This window comes from Lampetra planeri, chromosome 57 (assembly GCF_965212315.1).
Source record: "Lampetra planeri chromosome 57, kcLamPlan1.2.h2, whole genome shotgun sequence".
Classification (NCBI taxonomy): domain Eukaryota; kingdom Metazoa; phylum Chordata; class Hyperoartia; order Petromyzontiformes; family Petromyzontidae; genus Lampetra; species Lampetra planeri.
The window spans coordinates 6,155,344-6,176,563 of NC_136163.1; the positions used below are offsets into that span (position 1 = coordinate 6,155,344).

Genomic DNA, 21,220 nt, shown 5'->3' on the forward strand with positions numbered 1-21,220 from the left:
CCGGGCGTGGTGACCCACTCGGCTCGCTCTATCAGACTGAATACATCATCCGTGCGCTGCTCCAACTCTCCGGCTGCGTCATCTCTGCACATTCGCTGCAGTGTGCGTCCCAAGCGGCGCCACCATCTGCCAATCGTGGATCGAGCGTTTCCCCCTCGCTCCCTTCCTCCACCTCCTCCACTCCTCCTCGCCACCGACCTCTCCCTCTCTTGCTCGCCGGTGAACTTTTGTTCAACAGATTGAAAGGGGATGGCTGGGTGAGCAGAAGAAGAATCATCCAATAGATGTTTTAAGTTTCTCTCGAAGTTCAATTATAACCTCTTGCTAATTGTATGTTTCGTGCCATCGAGTCACAACTGAACGCGCGTCCCCAAAAATATTAATGAGAAGAATAAGAAGGCAGACAGACAAGGCGCATCGTGTTCACGTTTCATGGTGAATACCACGGGATTCTTTAACCATTAGCGGGACGTCGCGTGCCGTAGCCAGCGGTGTCGCACGCGGTTGATGAAGGAGAAGAAGGCAGAAAGACAGACAAGGCGCATCGTACCCCATTTGAACCTCATTTGCCAGTTAAAAATATGATAATTTTTTTTTAACCCTTTTATCTGGCAACAAAACTGACACCTTTTTTACAAGGAGTCATGTTTGCATAGACCACAATACCTGCAGTCATAATGCAAAAAAAAACATAACTCTGATAATGTATGCACTGTCCTTGAAGTTGATTGGTCCACACCCGAGACAGCTTTCCTTAGAGCCTAGTCTCACATGGTGTTGGACCAGATAGTGCGCCTTTTGGCGTCATCTGGTCCAACGCCATGTGAGACTAGGCTCACTTGATACAGCAAATCTAGCTGTGACGGTCCCACCTGATGACGGAGACTTGTGTTGCCTCCGAAACGTCGTGATTATTTATTATTTATTCATATTATTACTTTTATTAATTTTAATTTCATTTTTTACCTACGTGACTTTACCGAAAAAACTAAGAGTAAGTAAAAAAAAGGCGCAGATGTCGGAAACGCTCAGCGCCAAGCAGAGGCGGCGGCACGGAGAGAAAGGAGATATCTGAGGGTGCTATTTACGAGCATCCATCTGCTTCGGGATTTAAATAAATATATATAAATAATGTTTCTTTAAATATAGAAAAATATATTTTTAAATGCTTTACAATTTAATGACGCTCCGCTCCCTCCTCTCCCCTCCCCACACCCCTCCCACACCCCGGTCTGTCCCTGTGAAGAGCTGCTACCACGGCTGCCTGCGAAGGTTGTCGTTGTGTGAAGTCAAGCGCAGGAGGGTTGCGCAGATGAAGGCGATGGGGGGCATCGTCAATCGCCGCGTCGCCAGCGACCCCGACTCTCAGAGCACCGCAGCGCTCGGCAGTGGGGGGGGGGCTCGATAAGGATTGGAGTGGAGGTGGAGGGGGGGTGCTATGGAGGTGCAGAGGGAGACCGAGACATGGTGAGAAAGAGATAAGGAGAATGAGAGAGAGACACACACACGGAGCAAGGGGATGACAAAATGCACACAGCAGACGCAGAGACGTGTTGGCAACCATAACAACAACACAATGCAGAGAGAGAGAGACACGGAGGGAGAGACGCAAACAGGGAGATGTCGAGAGAGAGACAGCGAAAGGGGGATGAAATGGAAGGACGCAAGAGACAGACGGATGATGTAAACTAGACAGACAGACAAACAACGATGTGGAGTGACTTAGACATAGCCACAGAGACAGACACGCAGAGACAGATGGAGACGTTGAGACAGACGCAGAACAAAGCAGAGAGGAGACAAAGAGAGAAAGAGGCAAACACAGAGATAGAAAGACACGGAGACATGGCAAGAGAAAGAGAAATGGACAAGGAGTGATTCAAACAGAGACAGAAACACACACAGATCAAGATCCCCCCGATAGCCTCAAGAGACTTTTGGGACAAGTGCTGTTAGCGAGCACCTATGAAGACCAGCACGGCACACGAGGGGGTAGGTGGCCAGCACCACGCCCGGTCGCGTTTGTCTTTCCTAGTGGCGAATTTTACAAACCGCACCAGGTACTCATTTGAGGCCGAGTCGACCTAGGAGAGGTCCAGGGCCGGTTTCAGATAATCGCCACCAGCATTGGCCGTGAGCGGGATTCGAACTCGAGCTCCCTGGGGCGGGCTCGTAGAGGCAGCGCACTAAACGCTGCGCCACCGCTCCCCATGACAAGAGACTCACAGACGATCACAGAGAAGAGAGAGAGGAGGAGGGGGGGAAACACGCAAATAGTCGGAGACCGATGTACAGCGAGGCACGGGAGAGACACCGGGAGAACGAACAACGGAAGGCATCCGATGATTGCGAGCGGACGCGAGAGCTCCACTGCCCTCTCGCCCAAGCAGGAACTCGAGCGCACGGGGCCTTCACTTCACAGCTGCTGCTGCCTGCTGCTTCCTGCTGCTGCTACCTTCTTCAATAGCGACCAGTGGTGGGGTCGTGGCCGTGGTCGGTTGTTAGCTGCATCATTTAGCTCGCTACATCGACCGGCCTATAGATGTGTTGTTGTTTTTTTTACCGCAGCACTCCTGGACGAGCGAACATCGCTCGGTCTCAACCTTACGGAGGACAGGCAAGGGTGAAGGTGCAGCTCTGCAACCGGTTGCCTGCAACCGGTTGCCTGCAACCGGTTGCTCGCATCACTGCTGGGTGGAAGAGAGGGAATGACTAACACGAGGATCTCGTGCAGGCTCGAGGCCTCGTTTTGACCGTCAAGGGACATCGGCGGCTTAGCGAGTGACGGCTGCTGTAGCAGAGACGACGGCCTGCACCACCTAGCAGCGGATCGACCGTGGCCGATGCTGACGATTGAACGTCACCGCCCCCCCCCCCCCCCCGGGGGTTATTGCAGCCGAAGCTGCAGCAGAAACCTCGGCAGAGGTAAAATAAAAAAAGAAGACCCTAGAATGGAACATCCATCAAGAGCCCGGCCTCCCTTCGTCGGGAGCCGAGACGAGACCTCCTCGTGTGCCGGTGGGGGTCTCGGAGACGCGATCACAACAACGGCGGCGCCCACTTTCTTATCAATATTTCAGTCCTCGTTTGTCTGGATAATTTGAACACGGCCACGGGGGGAGGGGACGAGGGGGGGGGGCGAGGGGGGGACGAGGGAGGGGGGTCTCTCCGAACGAAACGGTTAAACAAATTACGACCGAAATCTTGACTTAAAGCTTTCGTGGCTGCAGGAATTCATATTCTTTGAGTCTTTCGATAAAGTCACGTAGATAGGTTATCTACGTAAAGTCGCGTAGATAGGTTATCTACGTAAAGTCGCGTAGATAGGTTATCTACGCGACTTTACCGAAAGACCCAAAGAATATAAATTACGACAGCCCCCCCACCCACCCCGATACTTAGACGCAGGTGGCAACTGCCTCACTCGCCACTCTCAGGCCGGGCTGGGCCGCCCTTTGCCCGTGTCACGTCTCCCCGCGTCTCCCCGTGTCTCCCTTTCGTCTCCCCGTGTCTCCCCGCGTCTCCCCGCGTCTCCCCACGTCTCCCCGTGTCTCCCCGTGTCTCCCCGCGTCTCCCCACGTCTCCCCGTGTCTCCCCACGTCTCCCCACGTCTCCCCGTGTCTCCCCGTGTCTCCCCACGTTTCCTCGTGTCTCCCCGTGTCTCCCCACGTCTCCCCGTGTTTCCCCGCGTCTCCCCACGTCTCCCCGTGTCTCCCCGCGTCTCCCCACGTTTCCTCGTGTCTCCCCGCGTCTCCCCACGTCTCCCCGTGTCTCCCCGTGTCTCCCCACGTCTCCCCGTGTCTCCCCGCGTCTCCCCACGTCTCCCCGTGTCTCCCCGTGTCTCCCCACGTCTCCCCGTGTCTCCCCACGTCTCCCCACGTCTCCCCGTGTCTCCCCACGTCTCCCCACGTTTCCTCGTGTCTCCCCGCGTCTCCCCACGTCTCCCCGTGTCTCCCCGTGTCTCCCCACGTCTCCCCGTGTCTCCCCACGTCTCCCCACGTTTCCTCGTGTCTCCCCGCGTCTCCCCACGTCTCCCCGTGTCTCCCCGTGTCTCCCCACGTCTCCCCGTGTCTCCCCGCGTCTCCCCACGTCTCCCCGTGTCTCCCCGTGTCTCCCCACGTCTCCCCGCGTCTCCCCGTGTCTCCCCACGTATCCCCGTGTCTCCCCACGTCTCCCCACGTCTCCCCGTGTCTCCCCGTGTCTCCCCACGTTTCCTCGTGTCTCCCCGTGTCTCCCCACGTCTCCCCGTGTCTCCCCGCGTCTCCCCACGTCTCCCCGTGTCTCCCCGCGTCGACCCCGCGGGCGCTCCGCTCCTGACGCGAGAGCGGCAGGCGAGAGGCTCTGCGAAGGTGGCGGCACGGGCTCAGCCTCCAGGGTGCGACTGGGCGGTTCATCCCGGGTGGTTCGGTGGGGATCTAAGCCACCTCAGTCGCCGCTGGGGTTATGCCCCAGCCGGTGGTGGAGGCAATTGAGGGCGTGCGGCAGTCGAGTCGACACTTGAAGCCGTCGCACTCAGATCCTACGGAGGAATGCTCGCCGCAAATGAACTACCATCGCGTGAACTCTGCTCATCCTCCTCGCAAGCAGCAGCGGCTTTTGGCTCGGTCATCGAACAAAGGCGGTGGTCAACGCATCATATCGCGACGCTTACAGATGCGCTTCTGCGGCCGTCTGGAACGCTCTTCCTTCCGATGCTAGGAAGCAACTGGGAGCTGTGGCACTTGTAAATCAGATTGAAATCTCAGTTATTTACAACTGCGTTTTGTGTTTAGTTTGTTGTACGGACGATTACATACAGTGCGAAAGAAGTTCAACATACATACACTATACTCCACACTACATACCACACTACTTCCCAGTACACTATACACCACACAACTCTATACTAAACTACTATACACTACACTATACACTACACCACTACACTACGTTGAATACTAATTTCTTTAATACTGTTTTATGTGTTTAGTTTGTTGTCTTTCCCCCGCACCTCCGATTCGCACGGTTGGCTACGTAGGGTGCGAACGAAGTTCAACATCCATACGTACGTACATTAGCAAGGTCCGCCTGGAGGTGAACCCTATTAGGTCGTAAATAAACAAACAAAATACTCGCCGAGCCTAACGACCCACGAGAGTTGGATTAAGGTGCTCGATTCTCATTGGCGATCTGTCACGGGGCGAGCGGACGTATCGAGTGCACAACCGCGTGATGGCCTCAAGGTGCACCCAGCCTGGTACAAGCGCCTTTGGCGGTGCCGTCACCACCACGTGATGTCGTTGTCGGTCGGTGGAGGAGGAGGAAGGAGGGCGAAGGAGAGGGGCGGAGGGGGCAGGGAGAGGGGGAGGAGAGATGGGGAGGCATCGGCAGCGCTTAACGAACTGCGCTACGTGAACCCGGCGAGCCGAGTTCGATTCCCCACTCAGGGCCCGCATCGGTGACAAAATTGTCCGAACCCGGTCCTGGGCCTCCCCTAGGTCGACTCGGCCTTAACTGAGTACCTGGTACGACATGTGAAAAACCGTGTCGAGGAGACGAGCTCGTGGAGCCGCGGTGTTTTTTGTTCCTTCCCCACGCGCTGGCCTTTCTTAATAGGTGCTCGCTAAACTGCACTTGCCCAAACGGTTTAAACGGCTATATGGCGGAATGTCGCGCCTTTGTCTCTTGTGTGGCCGAATAAAAAAAAAAGTAATCAGTAATCCACAATAGAGGTTTTTCTCTCTTGAGTTGTCAACTCTGGATGTCGCCTGATGATGCTGGTTGTAATTACCGGCGAAATGTCACGGGTTTATTCTCCAACACACAACCGGTTAGTGCTGTACTAGTAACGAAATGGTTTGCCCGTTCTGTTTACGTGACAAACCTTACTAAATGTCTGCGTCCGGTGGTCACGGGTTTTACGACACATTTATATTTACGCGATCCAACCCAAAAAAATCTTTATATATGGATAGTATTGGTCGCGAAAGCCTACACGTTGAACTGATCATCAGTAATACGTTTGCCAACATATGCATGCCAAGCAATGTGGTTTGAAATCCTCTCTCGTTTCAATCACAACAACCGAAAACTTCATACGGGGAGATGTAATGGCCCGCTGATTGCCACTGTTCTGTGATGTCAACTCAAGTGTCACGTCATTATTTACATCTCAGAGGCATCCATCGCGTTCATATCAGCACCCACCAGTCGGCCTGGAGGTCATCCTTCGCATGCACGATCCCTTGATAGCAACTATTATTTTTTTCTTCTTCACGTTATCTTCCCCGAGTTTGTGCTGAATGAAGTCCCCATTAGACCAAGGAGACCTGCAGAACTCTGGCCTTCGGACGCAAGCCACAGCGCCGCTAATTCCGGCCCCCCGCGTAATCAGCCGAGCGGTTGCGTCGTGACCCCCCCCCCCCCCCCCCATCTGTCACTCTGTCCCGCAGCCCTGTCCACCGAGCCTTGTACTGACTCCCATCCTTGGAAGACGCCAGCAGCAAGGCCACGTTTCATCGACCTGCAGCTGTCAATCACAGCCGCCTGTAAGTGCCGGAGCCTGCCAAACTGAGTGGCGACGACACCAACCGGGAGGATATACTCCGCTGGCGCGCAAAGGAAATCACGGTGCGCTGGAGGGCACGGGGCGAAGAAGCGAGTGGGCCGTGTCACGTCGTCTCGAGTGCGACACCAAACTTACTCTCGGGCGACAAGCCGGGGGAGGCGGAGGACGCGTCTCGTTTGGAACTCCCGCTCGCAGCGAGCGGTGTACCGCCGCGCATGAGCGAACGTTCGCGACGGATGATCACAGCGACACTTAAAAAGTCAAACGAATTATTCGCTGCTGCTGCTGCTGCTGCGTTAGCAGTGGTGCACTAGCACAAACAGCAACAATAACAACTAACTGCAAGAGCATCCGTCGATGACGACACACTGCAGGCCGTGGTGGTGCCAGGCGTAAGGATGCCAAGCAAAAGCTTAGGGCCTCCAAGAAGCTTAATGGGCCATGGATTCATAAAAATAACAAATTAACCGCCATTCATCATTAAGTGGCGGTGACGTCACCGCGGCGCTTGCGCCAGGCTATGGGCACTTTAAGGCCACGTGAAGCGTCGAACGCCCGCTGGCAGGAGGTCACGGGACAGACTCAGGAGGTGCCGCCACGCAGGAGGCCTCGGGGAAGTACCGTAGGCGAGCTGGGAAGGCAGCAGCAGCCAGCCGGTGAGCCGGCACCAACATCTTCCCAAGCTCTGCGGTCTGCTACATACAAAGATGTTTTCCGCCAATGAGTGAGTGTCACGTGTGGGAGGAAACCAGAGCTCCCCCCGCGTGCCAGGCGGGCAAAATCCTCCATCCGACACACAGACGGAACAGGTGGAGTCCACATTCGATGCGTCTCTCTTGGCCAGCCAGAGAACGGCACCTCCTCGATGCCCAGGGCAAGGGCGTATCAGAGCCCATCTGTGCGCGATCCGCCGACCCCCGCCGTCTCCGCAGCGATGGAGTACGGGCAGCCACGTGCACAGCCACGAGCACCCGGCTAAAAGGATTAGGACCGTGAGCCGGGATTTGTCGGTCCTTTGCTGCGATAAGCAGGACAGCCCGCAGAGTGAGCCTCGAACACAGGCCCCGTGCATTCTACAGTGGCATTAAATATTAACGCACTGCCGTGAAAGGCACAGTTCGGGTGTAATGGGCTACGTTCAAGTGGTCGACATTCGACCGCCCGGTTGCGCCATCGTTATCGGTCTGTGTACAACAGCAGAAGAGGAAGGGGGGGAAATCACCCAAAAGGATTTTAAAAAATTTTCACAAATTACAATTTTAACCTCTTGCAAAATGTATTTTTTTTGTTTCTACGCACAAAACCAGTGGCGATGTAGGCCAGTGCCACCGAGTCACAACTGAACGCGCGTCCCAGTGGAAATGACCCAAGCGCGTAGGGGGCTGCACGACACACAATCTGATCAGATCACCATTGCGAGGGACAACCCAAGAATCAATGATGAGCTGTTAGTGGGGAGCGGTGGTGTAGCGGTTAGCGCGCTGCGCCATGAATCCGGCAACCCGAGTTCGATTCCCGCTCACGGCCAACACCAGTGACGATCATCTGAACCGGTCCTGGGCCTCCCCTAGGTCGACTTAGCCTCAAATGAGTACCTGGTGTGGTGTGCAAACATCGCCACTGGGGAGACAAAGGCGGTCGGGCGTGGTGCTGGCCACCCACCCCCTCGTGTACCGTTCCAGCCTTCATAGGTGCTCGCTAACAGCACTTGCCCCTAAAGTCTGTTAAGGCTATATGGGGGATCTTTGTTTCTTTGTTTTTGTGTGCTGTTATGGAGTGGGGAGCAGCAGTGTAGCGGTTAGCGCTCTGCGCTGAGAACCCGCCCGCAATCCGAGTTCGATTCCAGCTCACGACCAACGCCAGTGACGATTATCTGAACTGGTCCCGGGCCTCCTCTAGGTCCACTCAGCCTCAAATGAGTACCTGGCGTGGTGTGTGTAAAAACATGGCCACCGGGGAGACAAAGGCGGCCGGGCGTGGTGCTGGCAACCCACCCCCTCGTGTGCCGTGCTAGTCTTCATAGGCGCTCGCTAACAGCACTTGCCCCAAGTCTTATAAGGCTATACGGGGCATCTTTGCCTTTGTACTGTCATGTATACGTGCCGTGTGCGTGCTGTGTGCATTGTGTGTGCTGTGTGAGTGCGCGCGTGCGGTCTGCGTGAGTGCGCGTCTGCACGCTCGACTGTGGTCGTCCCTTCGTCGTGTCCGTGAGTCTCCCGGCACTAGGGGTCGGCACGGTTTGGCTCAAACCACCAAACCGCGGTTTGAACCGAACCAAATCGGTTTGGTTTGGCTCTGTTTGAACTGGTTCGGTTTGGTTTGGGGCTACGAAAACCGACTCGGTTTGGCTCGGACAGGGTGGAACCGGCTCAAACTAGTTTGGTTCAAGCCAACTTAAGAGGTTTGGTTTAGCTTAGTTTGGTTTGGTTTTGGTTTGGTTTGGTTCAGTCGTCGCTGGTTTGGTTTGGATTGCTCAATTTGAAACCAGTTTGAGTCGGTTCAAACCGTGCCGACCCCTACCCGGCACCCACGGCCACCCCCACGGGGTCCGTGTCCCAGCGGGAGGTGGCGCTGGTGAGGATTCTCGCCGCTAAGCCGCACGCGCCGGCGAGGGCACGCCGGCGCGAGAGAGCTATTTTATGCCCACATGCATTATTCATCCGAGGCACGCGCTTGGATTTCATATCGCCTCGCTGCAAGGGAGGATATTGAGATTTGCAACTCGTCAAAATTGCATTTAGGAATACAGCGGCGTTTTCCTTAGGTGCTCGCAAATTCAAACTGGGAGCCGTGCATTGAGTGGATTTTCTCTTGTTGCATTCACGCCGAAGTCACTCGATTGGGAGCACGCAAAGCGACCACCGCGTCATGCCCGCTTGCAAGGCCAGGCGCCCAGTCGCCTTGTGCCGCACAGGGACAGCTGCCACCTGAGAGATGTGGGGGGGGGGGTGTCCCCCCCCCTTTCAGACGCCTTGAAGATGAGGCGTGACGACGTTGAGTCAGCTCAGGAGATGCCCACCCCTCTACCCCCGACGGAGAGACCGGGGCTGGCCTCTATCGGAAGCAAAATTCCCATGGGACACATCGGCACTGGGGACGAATCATTCAAAAAAACTCCAAAAATGTAAACAACCTCCCCGCCCCCCCTCCTTCCCCCCCCCCCCCCCCACTATATACGGCTCAGCTGCATCAGGACGGCTCTCCGCGGTCTCCGATTCCCGGATCTGCGAGCTGCGCGACGGGCTCCAACGGGCTCCGCGTTTTGTTCAAATGAGAGCAAAAAAAAAAGTACAATAAAAAACAACCGCACATGAGCATGGTACTCTCCATACGCATATATTAGACATCTATTATACAAGCCCGCGAGATCCCGACGGCCGCGGCGCGCCGCTCTGACTGGCAGGCGCCCGCAAGCGGCGATGCCCCCTGCCAGACGTCGGCTTCTCACGCGAGGTGCAGCGGGCGGTGGGTGGTTTTGGGCACGAACGGGGTTTTCTGTGTGTTTTGCTGCTCGGCCGGGTTCATTTTTACAGACCAGTTGCCGGCGCACGAACGGACGACTCTGAGCGAGCGAGCGAGCAGACGAGCGCGTGGGAGCACGGTCGGGGGCACGTGGGCGGCATCGCCAAGGCTGTCACGCGAACTTCTCGGGGGTCCCACCCACAAGTTCGGGAGTCTGATTTTCACATCACCGCACACGTCCGTGAAGTCCGTGACCGCCGCCCGTCGGTTCCGATTGCGGGGAGAGCCCGTGACGTTGCTGGCGCCGTTGTACGTTGAGTGGCGGGGGGGGGGGTGAAACGCTTGCGGTGAAAAATCATCCTGCGCAGTTAAATCGAGCTTCCCATAAGCACCCGTCATCCGGCACTGTGGAGGCGACGGGGGGGGGGGGGGGGTCGGTGGCTCGTCAGTAGAAGGCGGCACAACAAAACGTGGACTCCCAACTGTGCCCTCTGTATGCATGGGATCGAGCGTTGCCCCCTCGCATGCGTGAGTTTTCTTCGGGCGCTCCGGTTTCCTCCCACACGTAAACACTCATTAGTTGGGCGATAGCATGTGAATATATAGAGGACCGCAGAGCTTGGGCAATCGTTGTTGGTAGTGCCGGATCATCACCTGGCTGCTGCTGTCCCCGGCTGGTCTGTGGTTCCTCCTCCCACTTCTGAGTCATCCTCCCCTCTTCTAGAGCGAACTCTCGGTTACGAAATGACAATAAACACAGTACCCTCTATCTGCCGTTGCAACGTGGCTCCTCAAAGGGTGAGATGGGATGCAGGAAAGAATATCTCGCTTGCAACATGGCTCTGAACATTTAAATTGGAGTGACCCATTGCTTCACGACCCACGTCGCGTAATTATGCAATGACTGCCTCAGTGAGAACGCTCCAAAGTAATGTGAACGCGAAGTTCCATCCACCCCAAACCTTCCAGCCACTGCTGTTTTAATGAACTCATTAAAGACCAGCACGGTGTGGTTTTCTTTAAGCTGCCTTTGGGTTGCAGGGCACATCGAGCTTACCGCTCGTTCATTGTCACCGCAATCAATCAGAATTACAAAGCATAGGGCCATAGATTCCACTAATTGGTGATTTCCTCACTGAGACTTTGATCCTCCCTTAGACTGAGACAATGAGTCCAATTTTAATGAACAGCTCTTTGTTGTTGTTGGTGTCATTTAACCAATGTTATCCCTGATTGAGCTGTCGGCGTCGCGCTCACAAATAGACGAAGAATTCTAGCGCAGCGCAACCCCTCGGGTTAGAGAGTGGCCCGCGGAAGTGGATACCACAGGGCTACCTCTGAGATCATGTCAAGCGACCTCTGGCTCACGCAGTAGAGGTCAGTCACGTGAGAGTCACGATGTTCATCGCATGCCAGTCCAACCGACGTTTTCCTTCTCAGAGCTGCAAGTCAGCCACATTGAGCACGGAATCCAAATCGCTCTGTCATTGGCGTACAGGCGACATCTGGGCAGGTCCCGTTACCTCCTGCCAGCGGGCGTTCGACAATTCATGTGGCCTTAAAGTGCACGTCGCCTGGCACAAGCGCCGCAGTGAAGTCACCGCCACTTAGTGGCGAACGTCGGTTGTTGTTGGTGTACAGGCTGAGATCATCCGCTCCCTACACCCGAGAATTCAGTTAGAGCACAGGCAGTGGCTGAAGCCTGGTTTCGAACCCAGGTCCTCAGCGGTGCCAACCCAGCGTCTCTGACCTCTGATGACCAATCGTCTGGCCACCAGCCACCTCATGACGAGGCATCGCACGCGCGCACACCACGTGCAACAGATAGGACATCCTGTAAGCAAATTGAGTGCCGCCCTCTGGCACACCACGTGACTTTGCAGCGATGCTGACACCCGCCGCACCACGGGCCACTCTGCCCGCCTTGCTTAACCCCCCCCCCCCACTAATCTTTTGCCACAAACAATTGTGCTCACGAAAAAAATTAAGACCGACCTAAAATATTAAGACCGAAACAGAGGAGGAGAGATTTCTCCACAACTCTGGCTGTCGCCTGATGATGCTGGTTGTAATTACCAGCGAAAAGTCACGGTACGCGAATTGTAAATGTTGTGGGTTTTAGTCTCCAACACAACCGGCGGTGCTGAACGAGTAACGAATTGTCACGTTTTGTTCGCGTGACAAACCTTACTAATTGGCCGTGTCGGGTGGTGTTGGCGTGTTTAACGACACATTTATATTTACGCGATCTAATCCATAAAAAACCCTCTAGTATGGACTAAAAAAAGCATTAACTTTCCACGTTCTCTAGGCACAATACGACTGTTATTGACCACCCCCTCGATCCCAAGGAAGCATAAGATGCTGTCCGGCTCGCTGGGATCAATTTGAATCTTTTCCAGGCGCAGCGAGCAGCGGCCACAATAAATAATTGAATGAATCAACGGACAAAATGAGTACACAATAGCGGGATTCATCAGCGGAGTAAAACGGCGATGGATGCAACCGCGTTTGCGCTAATTGATTCGCGAGTAAAACAAATGTGGCCCCAATATTTTTTTTTCATTTTTTCGCACGCGATAAAAATAACGCTCCCTTTATTGTCATTCTATTTTTTTCGCAGTACGGCTGGACACCCGCTGAGCCGAGTCGAAGATTCAATTCCCACGACTGTGTGACCTCCAGCCCCCTGCCCGCCTCGCCAAAAATCCACAGGGGATTACCAAATCACGCCGCCTGCACACGATAAAGACCTCCTGGCCATCCTTCTAAGGCGTCGCTCATCCTCTCTGCCAGTGGTTCTAGGCCCAACCAGCAGCAGCATCATCAGCAGTCATCATTAATCCACTGCTGGATGAGTGCCTCTCCACGGCAACAACACCTATCCGGCGCCCGATGTCACGCGTGCTGATGTCACAGCTCCCCGGCGCTGCAGTAGAAGGGTTTTCCTTTGGCTGTCTCACTCACATCGGTCACGACCAATGGCCATCATTCCTTCCCTCTGACAGGACGATGTCTCTCTCGTGCACGTGTTGCTAATCGTCGTCGCCCGGTGTAATCGCCGGCATTGATCTTTCCACGCTTCATATATTTGTTTTTATTTTGCGCCAATAAAGATCGCATTTTCAACATTCTACAAATTTCGATTTAAAGCTGTCGTGACTGCAGGGATTCATCTTCTTGGTTCTTTCGGTAAAGTCACGTAGAAGGGAAATAAATAATAATAACAATAATGCTAATACAAATTTTATTTGTATTTTATTATGTTTTATTTTTATTATTTTATTATTTCCCTTCGACGTGACTTTACCGAAAGAACCAAGAAGATTTTCCAAATTAAAAAGCAAATTTGGGATTATTTAGACAACAATAACAACGACGAAACAATACAGTTAACAACTGGATACATATTCAAATGTATTACGATGATGAATCTTAATGGGCTCTAAACCCGTAAAATTAAAATGACGCAAATATTATCGACAGCCTCTCGGCAGGTGCTGTTAGCGAGTGCCTGCTAAGCCGACTACGCACACGAGGATGCGATGGGCATCATCCCAGCATCGCACACGCACACGCCTTTGTCCCTGCAGCGCTGATTTTGATGATGACTCGCGACGCCACGTGCTTTTCATTTTATGCCGAGAATACCTAGTGGAACCTCGGCGTAGGTTCAGAACCAATCATTACAAACATAATTAAACGTGGCCAGGCATCGAACTCGGCAGCCGGCACTGCGGTGCGCCGTGCAAACAAACCACTGCAAAACAGAAAAGAAATACGCATGTCTGGGCCTTGTTACTGGGCTTCGTCTAGTTTGACTCAGCCCTAAATGAGTGGCCGAGAGCAGTATGCAACGCAACGACTGTTAGCGAGCATTCATTAAGGTCAGCACAGCGCATGGGGGTATGGTGCACTGTACGTGGTTAGCGCCACACCTCACTGCTTCCGTCATTGATAATCACACACTCACAACAAAAGACAAAGATCCCCCGTGTAGCCTTAACAAACGGCTGGGGCAGGTGTTGTTAGCGAGCACGCCACACGAAGGGGTGGGTGGCCAGCACAATTCCCGACCGCCTTTGTCTTCCCAGTGGCGATGTTTTTACATACCGCACCAGGTACTCTTTTGAGGCTAGGGGAGGCCCAGGACCGGTTCAGATAATCGCCACTGGTGTTGGCCGTGAGCGGGAATCGAACTCAGATCACCGGGTTCGTAGCGCGGCGCACTAACCCCTACGCTACCGCTCCCCACAATCACACGCACACACTACACCAGCAGTACCCATTTAATGCCGGGTCGATCTAGGGGATGCCTGGGACAGGTCCAGGTAACACGTCATGCATTGTCTAGAATCTCACGCGAGGTGTCTGGGGGATGGTAGCACTGCGCGCGATGAACACCGCTCACCATACAACGCTCCCCCGTACAACCTGACAGACCTGACAGGCCATGGGCTGTTAGCGAGCGCCTACAAAGATCGGTGCGACGCATGTGGCCAAGGCTTGCCACGTCAAATACAATCGGAGCGGAGTGGTGCTGAAACGGACAGCGACCGTCGACTGCTGACACGAGCCCGGCCCAGGGCCAGAACGAGAAGGAGCTTCCGCGGATTTCTACTTCATCTCAATCCACTTTAGAATCTAGTTGAAGGAAATGGTGGCGACGGGAGTGTTACGGACGAACGGCATTCATAATCATTATAATAATGAAAACGCATGTTTCTAAAAGAGGAGGTAAAACCCGGAGGACACGGACAAAAACCCACACGACCACGGGAGAGAGAGAGAGAGACCTTGCAAACCGCAAATAAACAGCAGCAGGCATCAGGCTCGGGATCGAGCCCACGACCTCCTCCATACCAGGCGAGGTATTCAAAAATCTCGCTACCGACGCGCCCAATGAGTCGTAGTATGACGACTCCGTTGCCGGCTGACAAACACGAAGGGGGCATCGTCACAGCCGTGATTCACGCACCACTCCGCTGCTCCCGCCGCGATCATCTCGGCTCAACCACCTCGGCGTTAAACGACAGCGCTCCTCCGACGTCAGCCATACAAAGCGGGCGTTAGCATCACATCAATCTTATCCCCTTACATCCATCAAATCGGGGTTCTCCACACAACAAAATGACCTTATATCATGGGCTTCAAATAAAGGTGCTCAAGAGTTAACATCACAAAATGTAGGGCAGTGGGTAACTGATTTCAGGTGAACTAATTTGATGAAGTGCCCCAGCAGATGCGTGAGAGGTGGTGGGGCCGTGGGAAGACCTTCATTGAGCAGTGGAAACACAACAGCTGCTGCTGATGATGATGATTTCATTTATAAAACAAGAACGGAGAATTGCTCGTGATGACACGACCCACTGATACAGTCCGTTACAGTAATCACAAGACCACAATTACGATGGGCCCACCCATGGTGAGCAGTAGGGGGGGGGTGCGTGAGTGCGTGTGTGTTTGTGGGGAGCGGTAGTGTAGCGGTTAGCGTGCCGCGCTATGAACCCGGCGATCTGATTTCGATTCCCGCTCACGGCCAACACCAGTGATGATTATCTGAACCGGTCATGGACCTCCCCTAGGTCGACTCAGCCTCAAATGAGTACCTGGTGCGGTGTGTAAACATCGCCACTGGGGAGACAAAGGCGGTTGGGTGTGGTGCTGGCCACTCACCCCCTCGTGTACTGTTCCGGCCTTCATAGGCTATACAGGGGATCTTTGTCTTGTGTGTGTTTGTTCCTCGCAAACTGCACTTGCCCCAACAGTCTGTTTAGGCGATATGGTGGGTTCATTGTATTTGTCTTGCAGTGGGGAGCGGTGGTGCAGCAGTTAGCGCCCTGCGCTTCAAGCCCGGAGACCCGAGTTTGATTTCCACTCACGGCCGACACCAAGTGACGTTTATCTGAACCCGGTCCTGGGCCTCCCCTAGAGCGACTCGGCCTCAAATGAGTACCTGGTGCCGTGTGTTTAAATAAACAAAAAGCATCGCCACTAGGGGAGACAAAGGCGGCCGGGCGTGGTGCTGGCCACCCACCCCTTCGTGTGCCGTGCCGGCCGTCACAGGTGCTGCTCGCTAACAGCTCTTGGCCTGCTACAGTCCGTCAAGGCTACACGGGGGAGAGAGGAGAGGGGGGGTCTTTTTCACAGTGACACATTCCTGCCCGAAGATCATTACCACCCGAGTTCGATTGCCAAACACGCACAACCATCACCAGCGGTGGCAAGCGCGATCAAAACCTGTTGCTTGGGCTTCCTCTCGATTCGCTCGGCCCGAAGTGAGTGTCCAATGGGATGCTCGCGAATAACGGAACGTGGGGAACAAATTAGATCGTGCGGTGATGTTCGCCAAACGACAACGTTTTGGTTTTGTGCCCGGCCTTAATAGGTGCTCGCTAACAGCACTGGACCCAACGCTTTGCATGGCCATGCGAGGAATCTCTGTATACGAGTTGTGAGCATGTTACGTGCGCTTTACAGAATGCGTGCACGCATGTACTGTGTGTTGAGCTTCTTTCGCGCCGTACGTAGCCAACCGTGCTAATCGGAGGTGCGGGGAAATACCGGAGTGGTGCGATTCTAAATTAAGGCCACCGGCAAAAAGAGATGTGCGTGGAGACGTGGATGCGGTTACGTTGGCACAGTTGAGATTAGCAAACGAATATGTAAATCAGAGATCACCAGTGGTCGGGGTAGACTCGCTCACTGTGCCGTGACAACACTGAATCATGATACTCATGTCTGCCGCGCTGGGTAACTCTGCGTGGACCTTATTAAAACATTTATTTACCCAAGGGATTGCGACATTTCCATTTTTTTTTACAAATCAACACGTGTCGGCATTTGTAGGCAGCAGACATTTAACCGCACTTGCCTGCCACTTACACTGCAAATTCTTAAATTGTCTGTTTAACCGGAAAACATTCGCTGAGTCTTGACACTAAATTTCAAGAGGGTCCTGCCTGTCACATGAGGACGTTTGGCCAATCCACATGACTCTGTGTGATTGGATTCGCGTGGCATGAAATACAACGATGAAATCCACAGAGCAAACCGAGACATGCGAATTGGGTGCCACTCGACGTTTTGCACAGACAGATTCAAGAATCCCCATTGCTGTACAGCTGACAGGCATGTCCTTGCCATCGAGAATAGCCCCTCCAGCCAGTCTCAATCCGAATCGTAACCAACCTCAGTCCTGCTTAGCTTCCCAGAGCGAGGTGTATTGAAGGTGAATTTGTTCAACACTGTTGGTTCGGTTCCCGTTATTAATCCGCATAGTAAAAAAAAAATCTACTTGGGATTAGCAACATCGGAAAATTGATTGTTGTTACTTTCTGCTCCAGCGCACAGCGCCGTCTGCTGATAAGTAGGTGTCAAATACCTCCCGTACAAATCCCGCACGGGCAAATCGCCGCCACGCATTTGCAGATAACAAAGGTACGCAGAACACGTTACATGTGTGTTGTGTGTGTGTGGTGTGTGTGTGTGGTGTGTGTGTGTTGTGTGTGTGGTGTAGCGGTTAGCGCGCTGCGCTACGAACCAGGCGACCCCGGTTCGTTTACCGCTCACGGTCAACACCAGTAACGATTAATCTGAACCGGTACTGGACCTCCCCTAGGTCGACTCAGCCTCAAATGAGTAGCTGGTGCGGTGTGTAAACATCGCCACTGGGGAGACAAAGGTGGTCGGGCGTGGTGGTGGCCACACACCCCCTCGTGTACAGTTCCGGGCTTCATAGGTGCTCGCTAACAGCACTTGCCCCTACAGTCTGTTAAGGCAAAAGGGGGATCTTTGTCTTTGTATGTGTGTGGTGTGTGTGTGTATGTGTGTATGTGTGTGTGGTGTGTGTGTGGTGTGTGTGTGGTGTGTGTGTGGTGTATGTGTGTGTATGTAACTCGACTGATCAGGGGAGATGGGTCCGTCTATCCGTCTCGCGTAAATGCGTCACGAATCTCCACGTGGGGGCATCGCCTCGGCCCCCACTGGCTGCTTGCAAACACCGCACGGGCGGACATCAGCACCCCCCCTCCCCGCTTGAATCTCAGAGGACTCCCAACCGGCACGGACATCACAAACCGGCACTGGACACCGGGCATCATCAACAACAACAACATCATCATCATCATCATCGTGACAACAGCAACAAGAACAATCACAGCAGCGACATCCAGGGCTGCGCACTCCACGCTGGGCACGTGCACGTAGAGCCACATGTCACGTGGGACCCCCGTGACGACCCCCCACAATCCCCACCCCCACCACCACCATTCACATCGCTCACCGTGGGAAGCCGTCTTTGTATCTCTTGGCCGTGCGACATTGCACGGCTGCTCCTGCTTGCGTGCCTGCCTGCCGCTGTTTGCTACAGCAGCGGTGCGTCCCGAGGGGGTGGGGGCCAAAGGATACACTCGCAAGGCGCCTCCGTGTGTCCCCACCGCCAGGATCTTCTGCACCGGGTCGAAGGCGAGCGCCGTGGGCTGATGTGGGAATCCGTGTCTCACCGTCTACGGCCGCGTGCCGTGAACAAGAACGTTTAAAGGGACGTGAACACAGAGAAAGCGAGAGAGAGCCGAGGGCAGACACCACCGGATGTGTGCGTTGCTAAGTGCACTGTTACACCGCGAGGAGGCCTTCGTCCAGCAGTGGGTTGATCATGGCTGCCGGTGACGCGTCCCCAACCGGCGATTGTGATGAAATATGCAGAGGGGGTTGAAGGTCAGTCGGCCGAAACGTCGATATTTCGCTTTTGCTCAGGATCACCTATTAACGGCTGTTCAACTGACAAATCGGCTGCTGTCCGCTGAGCGAGTTATCCGAAGTCGCAGTGACGACGACGGCGACGAATCGAATGGCGCTCCGCGTGCCGTCGTCGCGCTCACGCGAAAAATACGGGAGAGTAGAACCTGCGTGTGTGTGCTTGTGTGTGTCTGTGTGTGCGTGACTGTGTGTGTGTCTGTGTATGTGTCTGTGTGTGTGTGTGTGTCTGTGTGTGCGTCAAGTATCCGCGCCGTGATGCGGGGCACGGCTGGGCGAGGGGCAGCGCCGCGAGCTACGGTTTGGGGTTTTTTTGCCGTTTGCAAATAAACCAAAAATAAAAACAACGTGGCACGATACGGCACTTTGATGCGAGTTCATTGGTTCCGCCCGTCCTCGGGCGGGTACGGGTGAGCTGTGGCGCAGCGGTTAGCGCGATGCGATGCTGCGAACCGAGACAAATCCGAGTTCAATTCCCCCGAGGACGGCCAAAGATCCGTGGCGCCATGCCATCTTCTCCAAATCGCTTGTGGCCGTCGTGGTGAAGCAGGCCAAAGACTGCTCCCTCCCTCCCCATCGTCCAGGAGCGGATTGCCAGAGCGAAGTCTGTCCATGATTATTTGAGATTATCATTTTCAACTAAAACAAAACATCTTCGCCTATTTTATATGTTCATAGTTTCCCTGCGAAGGCTAGCACGGGTGTAATTATTGATGAGCGTGTTGAGTGATTTTTGTTGTTATTTGTGCTTTGTGCGCCAACCCTGTCAACACAGCAGCAGCAGCAGCACCCAAATAATTCATGATTTTTCTTTTTTACTTACTTGCTCTTAGAACTCGACTCGGCTGTGAGTGAGCCTTACGCGTGTGGGGCTTGCGGCATTGAGGTGCGCGTGCGTGCGCGCGCGTGCGTCTTCGCGCGCGCGCGCACGGGAGGAGCGGTGGCGCAAGCAGTCAGCGCGCTGGACCGCAACCCCCGTGAGACGAGTTCGATTCCCGCTCACGGCCACCCAACACCGCTGGCGATTAACCTGAACCGGTTATGGCCTTCCCCTAGGTCGACTCGGCCTCAAATAAGTACCTGGTGCAGTGTGTCAAAAAAAACCATCGCTACTAGGGGAGACAAAGCTGGCCGGGCGTGGTGGTGAATCACGCATCCATTCGTGTGCCGTGCCGGCCTTCGTAAGTGCTACTGGCGAACAGCAGTTGTACCCAACAGTCTGTTAAAGGCTACACGGGGTGATCGTTCTCTTTGTCAGTATATACAAATGCGCGTGTACGCGTGTACGCGCGCGCGTGTGCGTGTCTCGCGTTATCGTTCACCTTTGATACTTGGAAGTGTTCCGAGGCGAGGCTCTCCGCGATCTCGCTCTCGGGCTTGCTGGGGCTCTGCGGGGCTCCCGGCGTGGTGAGGCCGTCCAGCACCTTGCGGAAATTGTCCGTGAAGCGCTTCATGGCGACAACGGCGACGAGCGGGCGGCGGGGAGCGAGAGAGATTCGCCGTCAGCCGCAAAAATTCCGAGGATATTTCAAAGGGGGGGGGGGAGGGGTGGGGATAAATAAATGAGCAATTCCCCTTTTAATTCGACTACATCGGAGCGCTGACAAGTGCCGTCCTTCCTACTCCCCCTCTCCCCTCGGCTTCCTCTCGCGTGAGCTATTCGCCTCTCCCTTGCAGTAACACGCGCACAGAAGACGAGCGCGTTCGTCTCGCACCTCTCTCTCTCTGTCTCTCTACCCCAGCTCGCCCGCCGTGTCAACGGTGGTGAGCCGTGCGCTCCCTTCTCTCTCCCTGAGCACTTCCCAGCCCGTCCGCCTCCCTCCCTTTCCCCTCTCGCCGTGTCGCTCCTTTTCCTCTGTCGCGCTCGCTTTATGCCTTGCACGCTTGGCGCGAGAGAGAGAGGGAGGGAGGGAGTGAGAGCGGTGGGTTGTTCAACCACACCGCACGTCTCGGTCGTCATCCGCAAAACCCATCCCCTTCATCCCCCCCCACCCCCAATTGGGTAGCGATGGGTCGAGCTGAGCCCCCACCACCCCACCACCCCACACCATTGCGAGAGGCGAAGAGGAGGAGGGGGGAGGAGGGGGGGTTGATCTCCCTCGTGTTATGCGCATTGCCACCACGGGTGCGCGCTCTGCACCGGCTGCGTCCTGCGGATGACGGTGACGATGGCGTTCGAACACGTTCAGCGGATGGATGGCACATGTCGAGAGCGGGGTCTGCTCATTACTCCTCGATTGGGACTGATGTATCGCAATCATCGCCACCCCACCCCCTCTCCCGCCCTCCCCTGCTGGCAGACTAACACAGCGAGGTCCCTGTAGCAACACGAGACGCAGCGCGCTCTCGCTCTCTCTCTCTCTCTCGAGCACTCTTCCTCCTTGAGACGACGTCGACGTGATGGAGCAGAGAGGCGAGCGCGCGCGCGCGGTGTTGTGCATTCGATTCCGTCCT

General features: G+C 54.7%; 1 protein-coding gene across 1 annotated transcript in view; it reads right to left on the bottom strand.

Moving 5' to 3' along the window:
* LOC144735787 (syntaxin-binding protein 5-like) overlaps positions 1 to 20,288 on the bottom strand; it is a 195,665-nt gene extending 175,377 nt beyond the window's left edge. The window contains exons 1-2 of the mRNA XM_078618309.1: positions 20,089 to 20,288; positions 18,419 to 18,516 (exon numbers count right to left, since the gene is read on the bottom strand). Of these exons, the coding sequence (XP_078474435.1) occupies positions 18,419 to 18,516; positions 20,089 to 20,220 (230 nt within the window). The 5' untranslated portion in view covers positions 20,221 to 20,288. The remainder of the gene's footprint in view (positions 1 to 18,418; positions 18,517 to 20,088) is intronic.
* Positions 20,289 to 21,220: the final 932 nt, after the last annotated feature.